The 17,657-nt window shown below is 34.2% G+C and overlaps 1 protein-coding gene across 8 annotated transcripts in view; it reads right to left on the bottom strand.

The window, feature by feature from the left end:
- SLC4A10 (solute carrier family 4 member 10) overlaps positions 1-17,657 on the bottom strand; it is a 277,439-nt gene that overhangs the window by 189,541 nt on the left and 70,241 nt on the right. For 2 of the 8 annotated variants that reach the window (XM_055119947.1, XM_055119948.1), the window contains exon 2: positions 17,024-17,159. The exons of 2 other annotated variants lie outside the window; for them this stretch is intronic. In XM_055119947.1, coding sequence (XP_054975922.1) covers positions 17,024-17,104 — 81 coding nt within the window. In that variant the 5' untranslated portion in view covers positions 17,105-17,159. Of the gene's footprint in view, positions 1-17,023; positions 17,319-17,657 lie in introns of those variants that run through there. 4 more of the 8 variants (XM_055119951.1, XM_055119953.1, XM_055119954.1 and 1 more) reach the window with 3 other exon arrangements.

Here is a 17,657-nt window from a genome sequence, read left to right as displayed (position 1 = left end):
CCTCTCTCTCTCTCTCTCTCACCCCTCTGTTTTTTGTGCCACACTGGCAGTGTTCAGGGATTACTCCTGGCTCTGAATTCAGGAATAACTCCACGAAGGACTCAAACAATATGCTAGAGATCAAACCCAGCAGCATTCAAGGCAAACACCCTACCCACTGCACTATCACTCAACCCCAGCATATATTCTCTTAAAATTAATCAATCCATCTATTTTTGCTATCACATTGCTTTGAAACTTGAAATAAATTCTATAATTATAATGAAAATTATATTTGAATTAATATTTTATATTTAAATGTTGATATCTACTAGAGAAATTGAACTATAATATGGCATTATAAATTAACCTATCTTTTATATTATATTAATGATATGAAAAATATTTATTCTAGAGTATTATTAAGTCATACTGTCTCCTTTCCCACGTATTTTTGTGGGAGCTTTCCAAAGCAAGGTTCAGGGGTCCAGGAGCCCTAATGATGATCTTCTGTCAATTGGTCCATCACTTTAATGCAACAGCCCCAGAACACGATGTTATTCAAGCTCTGTTGGGCTGAGGGAAACTATGGCTACTGAAGTGGTGCTTGAATGCAATTGGGTCCACATCCAGTAATCTTGGGGGTGTACGCAGGGTGCTGAGAGTGCTTGGGGTCTAACCAGGGTCAGGTGCATGCTTTTATAGCTCCCCAGATCCAACTCCCACCCCATGCATTTTTAAAAGGGAAGCAGTTGAGTTCCTTTCTAAAGAATCTAATTGGGGAGGTGAAAATTAGGTTTCATTTACTTATGCAGAGTAAATGTGTTATTTCATCTTTACACATATAAGAAAAAATAGAACTGAGACAGAATTGAAGAGTAAAATCCTCTATTATAAGAATGAGCTAAGAAAGTATAAACTTTTCATTATAAAAAAAAGTTAGTATTTCTCTCATCTCATTTGCTTGAAAAACTTCACCCACACGAACTTTAAAACCAATTGTGGGGGGGTCACGCAATGAGGTCAGAGAAGAGTATCTGGTTACTAGTTTTTGATTTGGGGAGGGTTGGTTTTGTTTCAATTTGGTTTGGCTTGGGGGCCACACCTGGAAGTGCTCAGGGCTTACTCTTGACTCTGCATTCAGGGATCACTCCTGGCATTTCTCAGGCACCATATGTGAAGCTGGGGACCAAATCCAGGTCAGTTACAAGCAAGACAAACACCCCAACCACTGTACTATCTTTCTAGCCCAGAAGAGCATCTGTTTAAAACTAAATAGGCTTGAATCAGGTTTCAGAGTTTAAGACTTGGGAAAAAAGTCTTTTAATGCTAAGCTATTTCCTATGCAGGGTTAATTTCACCACAGAATATTTTACATAAGGTTCTCAATGTTTAAATATTGATGAAGAAAAATGAAACCCAATGGTAGCTGAAGTTGAAGACCTGTTTTCATTATACATTTTTTCATCTACATTTTCCAAAAATTTAGCCATGATGTTACATGAAGATTTTTTGTACTTATTACTGATACTGTGACCTACAAATTTTCCTAAATTATTAACAATTGATAGATCAAAAATGAAAAGTGTTTGGGGAGTTAAGAACAGTCTTAATTAGTCAAAATTAAATATAAATGGAAGTGATACCTGCATAATTGAGAGCTCATGTGTTTACTGTCTGAGTCCTCCAGATTTGATTATGGCTTTAAATTCTGGATTTGATTCCTACATTATCCTTCCAAATCCTTCTAGAGCCTCAATCCTGCATATGAATCCCACTTTAAGTTCAAAATATAAAACTGCTCCTAGATTTCCATACAGCTGTTTCATGCACTTTACTTTCTTCATGTTGCTTGCTCCAACATGGCCTATATGACTCCTCTTATAAGCTTTCCTTCCTTTACCCTACTGTCCTTCCCCAAACAGCTGCCACAAACTGCCACAAGCTTATCTGATGATCAAGCCTAAGTTCTTGCTCAAGTTCTTTATGGTAGGCTATGTGCTTCTGGTGCATCTACTTACGAGGACAACAAAAAGGATGTGTGGCATAGATACTTAATTCTAAAGAAGGGCCACCTGGATTTAAGTTCCATTTCAATTAGTTTCTAACTGTATGAATATCTCTGTGTCTCATGTGTCATAATAATATATATATAAAGTTCTCTAATTGCCAAAGTATTAAGTTCTCTGTAAATGTTTTTTCATCATTGTTTCATTTGTATTATTTTTATTATTAGAACAACAAAACATAAACTAGACATGTTTTCTTCTCTAAGTGTTTTTTTGTTTGTTTGGGGGCCAAACTCAGGAATGCTTCAGGGTTTACTCCTAGCTTTCGAATCAGGAATCAATCTCCTGGCAGGGCTCAGGGGATCGATCATACTCTGTGTCGGGGATACAAGGCTCTACCCACTCTACTATCTCTCCAGCCCCTTTTTTCAAACATTACATTAGAGTTTAGGTAATATGGCTATAATAATGCTAAAGTTTATGATATTGATATACAAAGTTACAGCACCACACCACCACCAAAGTACCCATGACGGCCTATATTCTCCTTGTGTCACCTTTAGTTCAACTTTCATTTCCTCCACTCGTCCCCCAAATGGTCATCATATTTGTAATCCAATATCAAGGACTATCATTGTTCAACACTGGCTAGTCCCTTGTTTTGTCTCTCTCTATTCCACTGATGAGTGAGATCATCCACTCATTTGTTTTTCTTCTACAAATATCTTTTCACTCAAGTAAACATGATTCTTTCTCTTCAGAAGCTTATAGACTGTATGTTAAGTAAAACATATGTGATATTGTGAAAGAAATTCATATAGGTATTTCCATAAAGATTATTGTTTTTAGCTAAAAAAGTCAATAAAATCCATTAAAAGGGACACGAGGTGATTTTCAAAAGAAAATCTTAGCTAGATATCTTGACTAGGTAGATAAGGGGTAAAGCAGTACTTTGGCCTTATGTATCATGACAAGAACCTTTTTACTTGAATAATGTAAAAAGCATTGGAGCACAGAGCAAGACAGACTTGATATTAATTTGCTATTCCACTGATGGATTTTCTTTGCAATACAAATTCACAAAGAGAAATTTCCTTCGAAAATTTGGGAGAGAATTGAAAATACTGATTTAAAAAAAAAAAGTTAGACTTTTATTTATTTTTTTTTAATTTATTTATTTTTAATTAGAGAATCACCGTGAGGGTACAGTTACAGATTTATACACTTTTGTGCTTATATTTCCCTCATACAAAGTTCGGGAACCCATCCCTTCACCAGTGCCCATTCTCCACCACCCGTAAACCCAGTGTCCCTCCCACCCTCCCCAATCCCATCTCCCCCCCACCCCACCCTGCCACTGTGGCAAGGCATTCCCTTCTGTTTTCTCTCTCTAATTAGCTGTTGTGGTTTGCAATAAAGGTGTTGAGTGGCCGCTGTGCTCCGTCTCTAGCCCTCATTCAGCCCGCAACTCTCTTCCCCCACATGACCTTCGACTACAATGTAGTTGGTGATCGCTTCTCTGAGTTGACCTTTCCCCGGAACGTGAGGCCAGCCTCGAAGCCATGGAGTCAACCTCCTGGTACTTATTTCTACAGTTCTTGGGTGTTAGTCTCCCACTCTGTTATTCTATATACCATAGATGAGTGCAATCTTTCTATGTCTGTCTCTCTCTTTCTGACTCATTTCACTCAGCATGAAACTTTTCATGCCCATCCACTTAAAAAGTTAGACTTTTAGAAATAAAATAATAATTACTTATCTCATTGTAAAATTTTGTAAGTGTTTAATTCTTTTTTTTTGCTTTTTTGCACATCTGGCTTTGCACAGGGGTTACTCCTGCCTCATGCACTCCGGAATTACTCCTGGCAGTACTCGGGGGATCATATGGGATCCTAGGAATCCAAACTGGGTCGGCTATATGCAAGGAAAATGCCCTACCCACTGTGCTATCGCTCCAGCTCCAATGTTTAATTCTTAAATTTAAAACTTTCTGGGAGGAAGAAAAAAAGGCTTGACAAACAGAATTTGGGAACTCAAGAAAAAATATCAGAAAAAATATTCCACAGAATAAAAAATGAAATTATGAATTTAAAATGAAAACAGATAATTATTTTGAATGGGGGGATAAAATGAGAAAGCCTAAAATATGCCTAAAATATACCTAACTGAATTCTAATAGATAAGAATGGAGTGAATGGGCCGGAGACATAGTATAAACAACAGGACATTTGCCTTGCAGGTTACCAAAATGTGTTCATTCCTCAGCTCCCATCCCTCCACACAGCCAAGAATGATTCCTGAGTGTAGTACCAGGAGTTAAGCTCGGAGCTCTGCCAGCGGTGCATCTCTCTATCCCCCCCAAAAGAATGGACAGAATGCGCAAGAGGTACTATTTGAAAATAAAAGAAATGTCCCCCACCCCCCCGGAACTAATGGGATATCTGAATCCTAAAATTCAGGAATTATGATGAATCACACAAAAAGACAATTCACACCTACACATATCATGTGAAAGGCAGAATAACTCTTTTTTCAAAACACCAGGTGAAAAGCCAGAAGACAGTAAAATAATACCTACAGCATCCTGAAAAGAAATAATTTGTAGTCTAGAAGTATATACTCAGCTAAGCTGTCATTCATAAATGATATTTCAGATGAAAAGAATCTATCACCAAATTGACTTTCATGAAAGAATTACTTAGTGTCTACATCAAAATAATAAAATTATTCCAAAAGGGGTATCTGAGATGCAAGAAGGAATAATACTGATCCAAGAGATTGAAGGACATAAACAAATAAAAATAAACAGTTAATATGAGTTTTTAAATACCCTTAATAAGAAAAAATTCTTGAGTTGTGCAATACTTGAATTTTTCAGTTAATGGTTCTCATTTAAATATCATATTATATATAACATTTTATTATATCATATACAAGTTATATATACTTATATCCTTCCCATATGTCTCCATATGCTATATAAAATCCTTACATATTTACTAATATACTATCTTCACATATTCTAGACAAATAGGAGACATAAGTACCAATAATAGGGGGCGGGAATCATTGAAGTTATGTACATTGTATTTCTATGTGATATCTATGTAATTTTCCAACTACTTCTTTTATTCTTCATAACAACTTTTATGCAAAGTGATTTTATTATACAAATACTTAGTGTGATTAAAGATCTGAAGGACTACTTTATTTATATGTCCCTTTAGATATAAGAAAGACCAAGATGAAATAACAGCCACAACAGCAAAATTTCGTGCTCATCATTTTTTTAGTTCTCTCAAATTTCAATGTATACAGAGATAGAGAATAAAATACCTCAAATATAAAACAAATAGAACTAGAGTTAAATAGAAAATGAGGACAAGGAAAAATGCATGTATAACACTTTTGCTAGATAACTTCCTAGATTTTCTCAATTATTTATTTTCCTTTACAATACCAAAACTATTCATCAAATTTGTGTTTAAGACACTAATCTCGGGGCTGGATCGATAGCACAGTGGGTAGGGCGTTTGCCTTGCACACGGCCAACCCAGATTCAATTCCCAGCATCCCATATGGTCCCCTGAGCACCGCCAGGAGTAATTCCTGAGTGCAGAGCCAGGGGTAACTCCTGAGCATCACCGGGTGTGACCCAAAAAGCAAAAAAAAGACACTAATCTCTGGTTAGATGTTCCAATTAGAAATGAATGTGATTCTTCTGTCTTCATAACAGAAACAACAAAAATAAATTTTAGCCATCATTATAGCTATAAATAGCTTTCCTTTATTAAATTCTCCCTATCAATAGGACACACTAATGTCCCTGAGAAAAAGCAGAGTGATAGATAAAAAAAAGTCTGAAGTGGTGGAACGCCTTGAACACTTTGATGGTAGTAAAGATGTAGCAATTTTGCTTATCACAACCATGAAAGTCAACACTATTATAACCATGTTACCTAAACTACAAATTTAAAAAACAATGAAAAGTTCTAAAAACAGACCTATTTTTGTATACAGTTCTGACACTTATTTAGCCTGGAGATTTTTACAAATTTTTATGTCATGTTTCTTCATGTACTGTTTACTTCATATAACTATGAAGATTAAATGAGTTACATGTTGCTAAAGGGCTTAAAACAGTACCTGGGAATTCTATCTTAGTGCTAGTTAAATAAATATACTTTACTTTATATACTCCTCCCAAGAGTTCTGGAAGGTAGATATATTTATCCCTGCTAAAGGTGAGGAATCAGAAGCACAGTTAAGCCAGGGGTGCACGTCTGGTTTGGGACTTACTCCTGACACTGAGCTCAGGGATTAGTCCTGGTAGGTCTCAGGGATCAAATCTAGGTCTGCTATGTGCAAAACAAGCACCTTACTCATTATACTGCCTGGCCCCTAAAACAATATTTTGTGTGTTTCTAAACAATGGTATGAAACAGTGCTCCAGTTCCATTCTTTTCCAAGTGGATATCTAGTTTTAGCTTTTATTTATTGAAAATAAACTTTTGTCCATTTTCTACTTTTGACTGCTATAAATTAATTCATATTAATAAAATCTATTTAATAACAGGATATTAATATTTAATTGATCTATGTTTATTTTTTATTCTCTATTATTTGGGGGGACTGTACAGATAGCACAGAGGTAAAAGCACTTTCCTTGCTCATGGCCAATTCTTGTTCAATTTCTGGCATAGGATAGGGTCCCCTGAGCACTGCTAAAGGAAATTCTTGATCACAGAGATAGGAGTAGGCCCTAAGCATTGCTGGGTGTGGTCTAACACTACCACCAAAAAAAAATCTGTTATGAATTTTGTTTTTTCCCTTGTATGTAACACTCTGCTTCTCTCCTTTGCTACTAAAGGAGTCTGACTCTGGTCTGTGCAATTTTAATTATAACGTGTCCTAATATTGTTCGGTTTGGGTTTGTCTGCCACTCCTCGGGTCTCCTGAATCAGTATACAGCTTTCCTTCCCCAGACTTGGGAAGTTCTCAGCTAGTATTTCTTTCTCGATTATTCCATCAGGGAATTAGTGGCACTCAGACCCTATAGCTGCTATTACACCAATGTCTAAGAGACCTGGCCTCTGCCCCAAGGTTCACAGTTGCTGGTACCTGGCAATTGATGTAGCATTACACTCCAACTGACTTGGGCAATAACTGGAGTTGTTAACACATGTACTGAATTCAGAGAACTGATCTTCACGACTACAGGAGATTTTTGCATTTGCCCATACCAGTTTGGGAATAACTACTCTGAACCACAGCTGAAAGTTGGCACTCATTTCTGGGTTGTTTGCTACTTGCTGTGTTCTCTAGGATGACAGCTCCTATTTGTGGCCTTCAGGATGCCTCTCCCAGCTGCAGCCTGGGGATATCTGCATCTATATCTGCCAGGTACTGCCAGACCCCAGTATCTTTTTGAAGACAGTGGGTGATGTCACAAAACCTAATCTCTGTGGAGTCTTTATACTGGGAGTCCTCTCGTTTAGATTGGAGGTTAAGTCTGGTGCACCTGCACTAGGGAAACGTCCTTTGGTTCTGAGCCCACTGCAGCTACAACTCTATAAGAGTATACTGCAGCTTGACCCTAGAGAGTGGTTCAGAGACCATTACTCTGGCAGGGCTGAGCTAAGGCTGCCAGCCTTTGGGGTGGAGCCAAGACTGTGGACCCAACGGGGCAGAGCTGAGTCTGGGACCCCTCCTGGGTGAAGATAAGACTCACCTCAGATACAGCTGCTCCCAGTTGGCCATATATGGCTGTACACTTTGGGCTAACAAGTCCTGACACTCTACAAATCAGTGAGTTCAAGTGCAAAACTGAATTCTGTTTTTTTAAAAAGAATTAGCACTCATCATCCTAGCATGAATCTGTTGTGTGGAACAGGGACAGGTCAGCTCAGGCAGCAAACTGTGAGGACTGAGCTAAGATAGCACCTACTGGTAGAACTAACCTGGGGAATATTAGTTCCAGCTCACATCAGGTGAAGCAGCCAACTATGCTGGGCTCAACACAAGACTAAAGTCCGCTTTCAACTTAGTGTTGATGCTCTCTAAGTCCTTTGCATTCAGCATCCTCCCATCCTTTCCTGGTGTTTTATACCTAGTACAGGCTTGCCAGTGTCTTTTCTCTTCAGTTTCTTTCTTCCCAAACACAGGGGAAACAATTCTTAGCTCTAAACTTCTCTGAAGTTCTGTGTTCTGCAGAGTTGAGTCTCCCTGAAATGATGACTGTTTCCTCCAGCAAATGTTTTCATCAAGACTGCTATGGGATGCTGTGCTCAGTTCACATTTTACACATTCTTTTTGTCGATGCCACAGGAGTCCTCAAAGAACTGTTCCTTCTTGACTATCTTGGCCTCTCCTTTTTCTCTCGTATTCCACATCACTATCAGGTTCCTTGTGGCAATGAGTCTGGCAGCTGCAGGTAATGCTACATGGCCAATGGCTTAGATGGGCAGGTGCACTGAGAAGACTGTACGTGTCTTAACATTTTTTTAAAAAAATCTTAAATCCCTGCTGTTTTCCTTTCTTACATAATTGTCATGGCTAGGATATCTAACACTGTATTGTATAGTAATGATGATAATGATCATCCTGGCCTGTGCCACCCAGCTGGAGCTTGAGTAGCCTCTAGAGCCATTCCTGGAAGTGTTCAGGGAAAACCAGTATGTAGGTCCTTGAGGATCAAGTTCAATGCTTAGCCCATGCACGGTAAACTAGACTTTTTGAGTTCTTGAACCCTATTATATAATTGTATCATCCCTTTTATTGGTTTCATATATAATAATAAAAAGTAAAAGCAATTATGTATATATGTTTTATTTGATATGTCTCAAGTTTGTAGATTTTAATTCATCTTTTCTTTCACTTTAGTATCTTTACAGAACAGGGGAATATCTTTACAGAACAGGGGAATATCAGTAATTAACAATCAATTACTGATATTTATTCTGATATGTAATAATACTGATATATAATAATTCAATTACTGGTGTTTATTCTGCCAGAAAAACATCAGAGATTTTTGTTACCCTAAAGCATGTGTTAGTGTTCCCAAATGCATATAACAACTTATTTATTTGGCCAATATTTAGTACTAATTTAGCATGAATCATACTCTATTCTAGATAATATAAATTTTAAACTAAAGACACACTTGTCATTTAGGATTTCATCCCTAAGCAATAATATACAAAAGTACATATATTTTCAAAGTCTTAGATACACTGAATATAAAACTAGCAAATATATATAATATATCTAGCTATATTTAAATGAACACTTAATGCCACTAATTGACACTTAAACTGAGTATCCATAATGCACTTAGTACACTTAAGATTATTATGGCAAATAAGAGGAAGTTCATTCGAATCATTTGGCACTGCTTTCACAAAAGCGTATTTAAATCGGTGACTTCAGAGGATATAAATTCCTACTCTGCTTCATTTGACAATTTTTCTTTATATGTCTCAAAAAACTATGACATTCTAGTGAGGAAAGTATGAATATTAGTGCTTTCACAGTAATGTTTTCTAAAACAAAATTAAGGTATTAATTTTGAGCAAATAAGATAAAGGCAAATTTACAGTAATTGAATTGCAGAGTTAGAACTAGATCTAAAGTTTGGGTTTTCTGATTCCCATCTAAATGAACAGTGATTAACTCCACCTTCTGAACCTGTCAGTTCATTACCTTTCTGATTTTTTTTGCAATGTTGCATATAATTTCAATAATAACAAAAACATCCATTGTAAGACTTACCATGTGTCAGTCCTGTTCTAGAAATGTATACACATTAACTCATTAATATATTCAAATCGGATGACTTAAATACACTGAGAAATTTTCTCAGAAACAACTTATTTATTAAGAGGCAGAGATTGAGCTTGGATACAGGTCAGTATTCTGCAAGAATATATTGTACTACATAGTTATATGACTTAAGCATAACATCTAACATTCCTTTACTTTAAAACTCTTCCATATAGGATCCAAATATACTTAACATATCTGAGGTCATTTTAATTCTTACTAGTAGCCAAAGTGACCTATGCCATACTGTCCTATAAACATTTTACTACTCAACAAAAAAAATAGTTACCATGTTGCAGTTACTGCATCAGTTCTGGCTTTTAAAATATAAATGTACTGTATTTTTCCTAAAACAGTTTGGAAAGATTGTAGTTGACACATGAACTGTGCTACATTGTGCTTTTAATTAAAATAAATTGTGGAATCCAGACAAAAAGAAGGAAAAATGCCTAATTCATTCTGAAGGGATGAGTAAAATGTTTTTGGAAGAGAGGAAGAAAGACAATGCTTGATCAAAATAACTTAAGGCAAAGGCAATTTCTAGCAAAAATAAAGAGATATTAAAGGTTATAAACAGGAAAAAAATAGCATTTTTGAAGAACTTTATAGAACTTGAATTCCTGCTAGCTAGTAAGTTAGACTAAGTTTAAGTAAATATGACTAAGTTTAAATGTAACTTTCCCATTCCTCAAACATTAAAAATAGAACTACCATATGATCCATCAATCCCACTTCTGGGCTCATAGCCAAAGGAAAGAAATTTACCATCTCAGAGATATCTGAATTGTCACATAATAGCTAAGATATATAGAGACAACCTAAGTGTTCATCAAAGTATGATGGATAAAGAAAATGTGATGCACAATTGGTGGATACCAGAGAAAATAGATAAAGGAGTCGGATAGAACAGATAAAAGGAGTCAAATGTATAAAAAGAATAAAATTGACTTTTGGTATTAAACTTAATATAGTATTTAAATGTTTAGATTTTAATAATGCATGCATGAAATATATAATGTTATAATGCAATGTTGGTAACAGTTGAAAATATGAAAATGTGATAAATAGAAAGTCAGACAATAGAGATACTGTTCAGCCAGGAATAAATACTGCCAACTACTGAAACTAAAATTTCTGCCATTTATGAATTTATGAGAATATGGATAAAACTGAAATACACAATTAATAAACTAGGCCTGACATAGAAAGAAAAATAATGTATGACCTCCTTTATCTGTGAAATCTGAAATGGTAAACTCAGACACATAGAGCAGAATGGGTTGTCTAGGGCTAGGAGGTAGGAAAAGAAAGGAGATGTTAATCAAAGCATATAAACTTTCAGTTACAAGAAAAATTAGTTCTAGGGATATAAGCCCAGCATAATAACTGAGTACAGAGTCAGTAGTACTGCTAAGTACTATTGGGTGTGACCCAAGTCCACCTGCCCCAAATAATAGAAAGTCATATTTTTAATTTTTTGCTAAGGTATTGAAGTGCTGGATGTATTAATTAGCTTGATTGTGATACTTAATTCTTACCACATACATATATCAAACCCCTTCACAGTATAAACCTGAAACATGTGCAATTTTTTTCAATTATACAACAATAAAACCTAAATAATAGAAAGGTGACACTGATTTTTTTCCTGGCAATCTGTAAATTGAAGAAATTACTTTCATTCCTCTTTCACTAAACTCCTCTGTGTCTGGTTTCATTTTAATTTCCACTTACGGAATTCCGTGAACTTTACTTCTGACATAATTTACATAGATGATCCATTAAATGAGAGTATACAATTTCAATTTTTCCACAATTCTCAAGTATTGTGTTCCTGGTTCTGATACAAAAGTCACATCCCTGCTGTCTCATCTAAAGGAAATCTGCTCTTGGATGTGACCCAGCTTTTTTTTATTAACTCCAAGCAACAGTGAAATGACTTTGATATATACAATAGAAGATTTAAAGATATTAAATACATGATTAATTAATTTATAATTTAGAAATGAATAATTAGAAAAGCTAAAATATTTTTACTCTAATGATTATAAATAATAATTACAATTTCTAATTTGCCCTGAGAGGATCCTTAATATCCAAATATTCACCATAGTGACATGAATTTTCATTGCATTAGAATGATCCTTCTAGATTGTCCTTGATCTAGGAAATGTCAAAAGTAAAGCCACAGCTAAATCAGATTACCTACTAAAGAAATAGAGTTTATATCAGGGACAAGCAGGAGGTCCCCTAAGATCTGAAATCTAGGACTTCTGAGTAGTTGTGGATAGACTGAGAAATGCTCTCACATGCAATTTTGATAGAGAATTTTATTAAAATCTTTCATTTTGTTTCTACCCCCTACCTTGTCTGCTAACTACTAAATCTACTCAGGAATTTAATTTTCATTTCCAAAGTCTCAAGAGGGTTAGAGCTTTGAACATGACTGGAAACTATATGCGCTGGTCTTCTGTTTTTTTTATTTTACTTTCTTACAAGAATATTTAAGCACAGAAATATTTTAAATTTTGAAATAACAACCGCACACACAAAACTCTATACTATGCAAGCCCAACATACTTACCTTGTGACAGTCTGTATTACACTGCTAGGTTATCATCAAAAATGAAGTATATTGAACAGTTGAATTTTTTTTCTTGTTGGTTCTTTGTCCCTAACTTTGCTCATGCTGTTTCTTCTGGCTGAACTGACATCTCCCCCAATCCTGGCCAGTCTTTAAGGTCTACCTCCTATGTCACTTTTTCCATAATTTCCTTTACCCCATCTAAAGATTCTCCTCACTTCTCAGCTAGCATCTCCTCCTCCCAACTGGAAATATTCTGGCCATTGAAACCACAGATGAGTAATTTGTGCTTCTTCCATCTCATTTTAATCCCTAATGCTCACTACTTTCCACATTCTGTTAGAGTTACTTGTGTTTAGTGTTTGTAACTCATCTGCAAACTCCTGTAAGCAGGGACTTCTTGGTTTTTATATCTCTTCCACATACAGTGTTTACTAGAACATTGCAGAATTGTGTTTTTTATTTTTTGCAAATGACATTATGATATTATTCTATTTGTCTTGTGCCATTTTGAAAAAATAACTGAGTAGTGAGAGAACTAACATGCAAATATGTCACAAAACATAAGACTGTTTTTTTTTTTCATTTTACTTCCTTACAAGAATATTTCAGCACAGAAATATCCTTAATTTAAATTTCATCTGAAAATTACTTACTTGTATTTTAGGAAATTAACAATTTTTAAACAAAGAGAAGCTACAATGTTAATCACCAATGATTCAAAATACTACATTATCAACTAGGTACTTGAATTGCTCTATTTATACGTTATCTTGAATTTATAACTATTTTACTTTAGAATTTCATTGAGGCTAAAAATGATCACTAACAAAGTTACTAAAACAAGTTGTATCTAATTTTTATGATGTGTTTTTGTCCTGAAAATTTTTGATGATTAAAAAATTAACTCATATAAATAAATCTAAACTGTATCTCTTTATTTTCTTTAAACCCTAATTTTCACTTCTTTACTTTAGTACTCAACTTTAACAAAAAGACACTTGGAACTGCTATTAAATTTTCTCAAAGCATAGTAATCATTATTCCATAAATTAAATTGCTGATATGTTACATTAAAGTAAATTGTTGGGGCTGGAGCAATAGCACAGCAGGTAGAGCATTTGCCTTGCACGTGGCCGACCAGGGTTTGATTCCCAGCATCCCATATGGACCCCCCCCAAGCACCGCCAGGAGTAATTCCTGAGTACATGAGCCAGGCGTAACCCCAGTGCATTGCAGGTGTGACTCAAAAAACAAACAAATAAATAAATAAATAAAGCAAATTGTCTTTATACATAGAACCCTCAGAAAGGCTTTATAAACCTAAAATAGGTATCTAAAAAAATTTAACTGTAAAATTTTTCAAGTCACAATTCTTCGCCAATAATTATTAGATTTTAATCAGATTTGCATGATTTTCTTTTCTTACTTTTTATAAACATTTTTATTTCAATGAAGACAATTTCATTTTTTGATTGAATGTCTCATTTGATTTGTACAAGGGAGAGGGAACAAAATCAAACTACTGAACTCCATTACTGACTTCTACCAAAACTTCATTCTAGTTCTTCAAACATGTAAATATGACAAATAATGCTGGAAGTGTGTGTGGCATATTGTAGAAACTCATATACAAGGTGTTTCATACGTATTAGCTCACTTGATCCAGACAACAACTCTTTCAGATAGGTACCATAATTAAACCTTGATTAGGAAAGTAACTCCAAACAACATGACTAAGCTCTTAAGTGGTATAACTAAGATTTGAATAGTCACTTAAACACTCTAGTTGTGCATCTCTTATTACAGCCAGCTGTCACAAACCAGAAGAATTTGAAAACCAAATTCCTCTAACACAATAAAAGATGCAGTTCAGAGGCAATGATAGGTGTTACGCCCTTCTGAGGATATGAATTAACAAAGGTTTTGCATGAATCTTTCTGCTAACTGCAGCCAGCACACAGGTAAGAAAGAAAAGAGAGCAATTTCTGAATGACAAATATCCTTTTGATGTAAGAACTATTTTCTAGTTTCTTGTTGTCCCCTTCCTCAAAGCCTGAGGTGAATCCCTATCTCCCATTTTACTTAAAAGCCTCCCGGAATGACCTAGTTAGCCCCAAATGCTCTCAACCTTGCTACTCTTGCTTTTTCTAAAATATAATCCCTATGAGGTCAAAACTCCTTTTCATAATTACCTATACCAAGCCTGGAATTAGATAGGCTTATCGTTAGATAGCCTTATTCCATCATGAGTGAATGAATACATGATGGCCCTATTTCTGCTTGCTCTCCAATGGCGAGATTCAATTCTCTCAAAATAACTAACAGCTATAGTTTATAAAACATACAAAGCTATTTTATTTATTCACAGTCTATGATACCTTGGTATAATAAATCATGGATTACAAAACAATTTAATGGAATTGTAAAGACTGTTAAATTATTGTTTAAACAATATGAACTAACCCTTTATCTCTATAATACAAGAAATTCCCATGAGAACAGTGATACATAATTCTCAGGATTCATGGTGTCCAAATTAGTTAAATCTGTAGCATGCCACTTTTGAACTATCAATTCAAACAGAACACAATTCATAGTGTACATTTTTTATAATTTCCTTAACACCAAGAAACAATTTTTATTCTTTTTTCTCACAACACCAAATTCAGTGCTGTACAAATGATGAGATTTCACATAATGTTTACTGAATTGAACAATTACTCAAATGGTTCTTTATAAGCAGCTTAACTTTAGAAAAGCTTGTGGTGAATAATGACATGATGTATAAAATATACAGACAGAGGTAAGTATTGTTTTTGAAAAAGAGATAACTGGTTGTTACTGGGAGAATTTGCAATCAATTCTACCATTCCAGTGATCAATATCTTATTGCTATGCAGTAAAATTTGACATAACTTAAAATGTCCAGGACAATCTCACCAATTTTTATTCCTTAATGCTGCCTTTTGACAGCAACAGAGAGAAATTTTTCTCCAATTTGTATAAGAAACAACGATAAGAATATTTTTCTATCAGAAGAATAATCAATATTTTAATTTAAGTGCCGTTGGAGAAAATTAATACAAATTTTTATGGTTTCATTCTTTTGAAAGATTATAAATACAGTGAAAAATAGAATGCTGTGAAACCAATACCTAGAAGAATCCCAAAGCAATGCCAAGAAACAGAATGTACTCATAGTGACTAATACATGCAAATACTGAAAATAAATTCTAACAGATTAAACTGGTTTTGTAGCAACTAAAAGGTATATTCACACCATTCCAAAACTAATCAAGCTTAAAAATATGGCAACCTTCCCAAATAATAAGATTATAAGCTAACTAAGTAGTCTGAATAACATATAAATATAGTCAACAAAAATAAGTATAATTTTTTCAATGTGTTTTAATTAAAAAGTAGAAATGGAATACTTAACTAAATTATTTTATATTTTTGATACATTCATTTTTAATACTATACAATTTAACTCTACTGATTCATTAATTCTAAACAGAATCATAAAGACAAATTTCTTTCTGCTGAAAAATTATATATATTTTTATCTCTTCTTACTATTTAATCTGAAATACCTTGTCTAGATCTGACAAGTACCCTAAAGGTTAGGTAAAAATTTAAGCACCATTTTAAAAACATACATTTTGTTCAAATTTTAAATATCAAACACAGGCACAGTTTATTTCCAAAGTATATGCTTCTGAGAATATGCTATAACATACAAGATTTAAATACAAGGTACCTTAATAGCTAAAGATAATTTAAGATATTTTCAGGATGATATAGTCAAATTCTTTGAAATAAAATTTCCTAGTTTAATTTAGTAGGAAAGATGTATCCTGCTGATGTATCCTGCACTCAAGTCTTCATTTTGAAAGTGAAAGTAAGCATATATAGATTAATCTTTTGGTCAAAAAATCTTAAATAAGCTAAAATATCACAAGTTTTCTTTGTATAAACAAAAGATTCCTGGACTTTTTTCATATATGTTAAATGCCCTATCAAAAAAGGGGCTTTAAGTAAGGACCAAAATATAATTTATCAAGGTTTGAAAAAGAATTAAAATACTTTTAAAGAATAGTTTAAGTACTGAAATATAATTATAAATTTATTGCTAAAGAATTTTCATATAATTAATAAAAATATTATCAATAAGTGTATTACTGCTTACATAATATAATAGTAACAACTTTTCTTGCTATGTTTAAGAAATTCCATAACAAATTTTCATGTCTCCATATGATATGTCCTTATGAGTAAAAAAATTTATGCTGTTTTTATCATTCAAAGTAAACAAACTATATGACTGTATTTAGGACTAATTTGGAAAAAAATCTGTCAGCCCCAAACCTTGTGTTTAATCATGTATAAATAATCTTTTCTTGACTCCTGGATTTCCCCCCAAAATCCACAAATTCAAATACATATACAAACACATTTCTGAAATCCAAGTATAATTGATTCCTATAACTATTACTTATTAAAATATTTTGCAGAATATCTGATGTAAACAATCACACTGCTTAATATATTCTAAATAACTAAAAGCTAGAAGCAGTAATAACTCTACAATCTATTAGTATCATTATAATTCATGAGGTCATACCTGATGACTTAGAGACTGAAAAGGCTCACAGGTTCCAGACTGCATGACCTTTCTATTTCCAGAAACCCCTAAAGATTGCATTTCCTGTCTTATAAAAGATAATCACAGCCATCTCTATGTCCCAGCATCTTCAAGGCTAGTGAAGAAAACATCAAACAGCAGATCTGTCCATCAGTATCTGTTTAAGCCATTATAAATATATCAAATTTCTTATACTGCTTAGCGTCTCCCCCTTGCAGTTATAAACACCTCGTACTAAGGGAGGATGACACAGAAGTATTTGCTGTAACTGCTAATGCTGACTGAAAACACTAAGCTTACTGCTTAGAGCAATTCTGCATCATCCAAACAGAGCATAAGCCCCATCCTTCAGATTTCCCACTTACTCTACTATAAAGATTTCACTTTTAAAAGAGCTTTGCTGTTTTGTTGATCCTGTAAAAATATTAAATGTATTATTTAAACCATAAATTAAATGTGTCTGTTATAAATGCAATATAGGAATGTCAAAATATGAATTCTTAATTATTAGGCATCAAATGACTAAGCTTTAGTAATGCTTTAACCAACAAAAGCATGCTCTCTTAAAAAGCAAGTTTCCCTCCAAACTATGTGCATGACCACTCACACAATT

This window comes from Sorex araneus, chromosome X (genome assembly GCF_027595985.1).
Source record: "Sorex araneus isolate mSorAra2 chromosome X, mSorAra2.pri, whole genome shotgun sequence".
In the NCBI taxonomy this organism is placed as follows: domain Eukaryota; kingdom Metazoa; phylum Chordata; class Mammalia; order Eulipotyphla; family Soricidae; genus Sorex; species Sorex araneus.
Note: the sequence above shows the minus strand (reverse complement) of the source record. Positions and strands in the feature narration are given on the sequence as shown.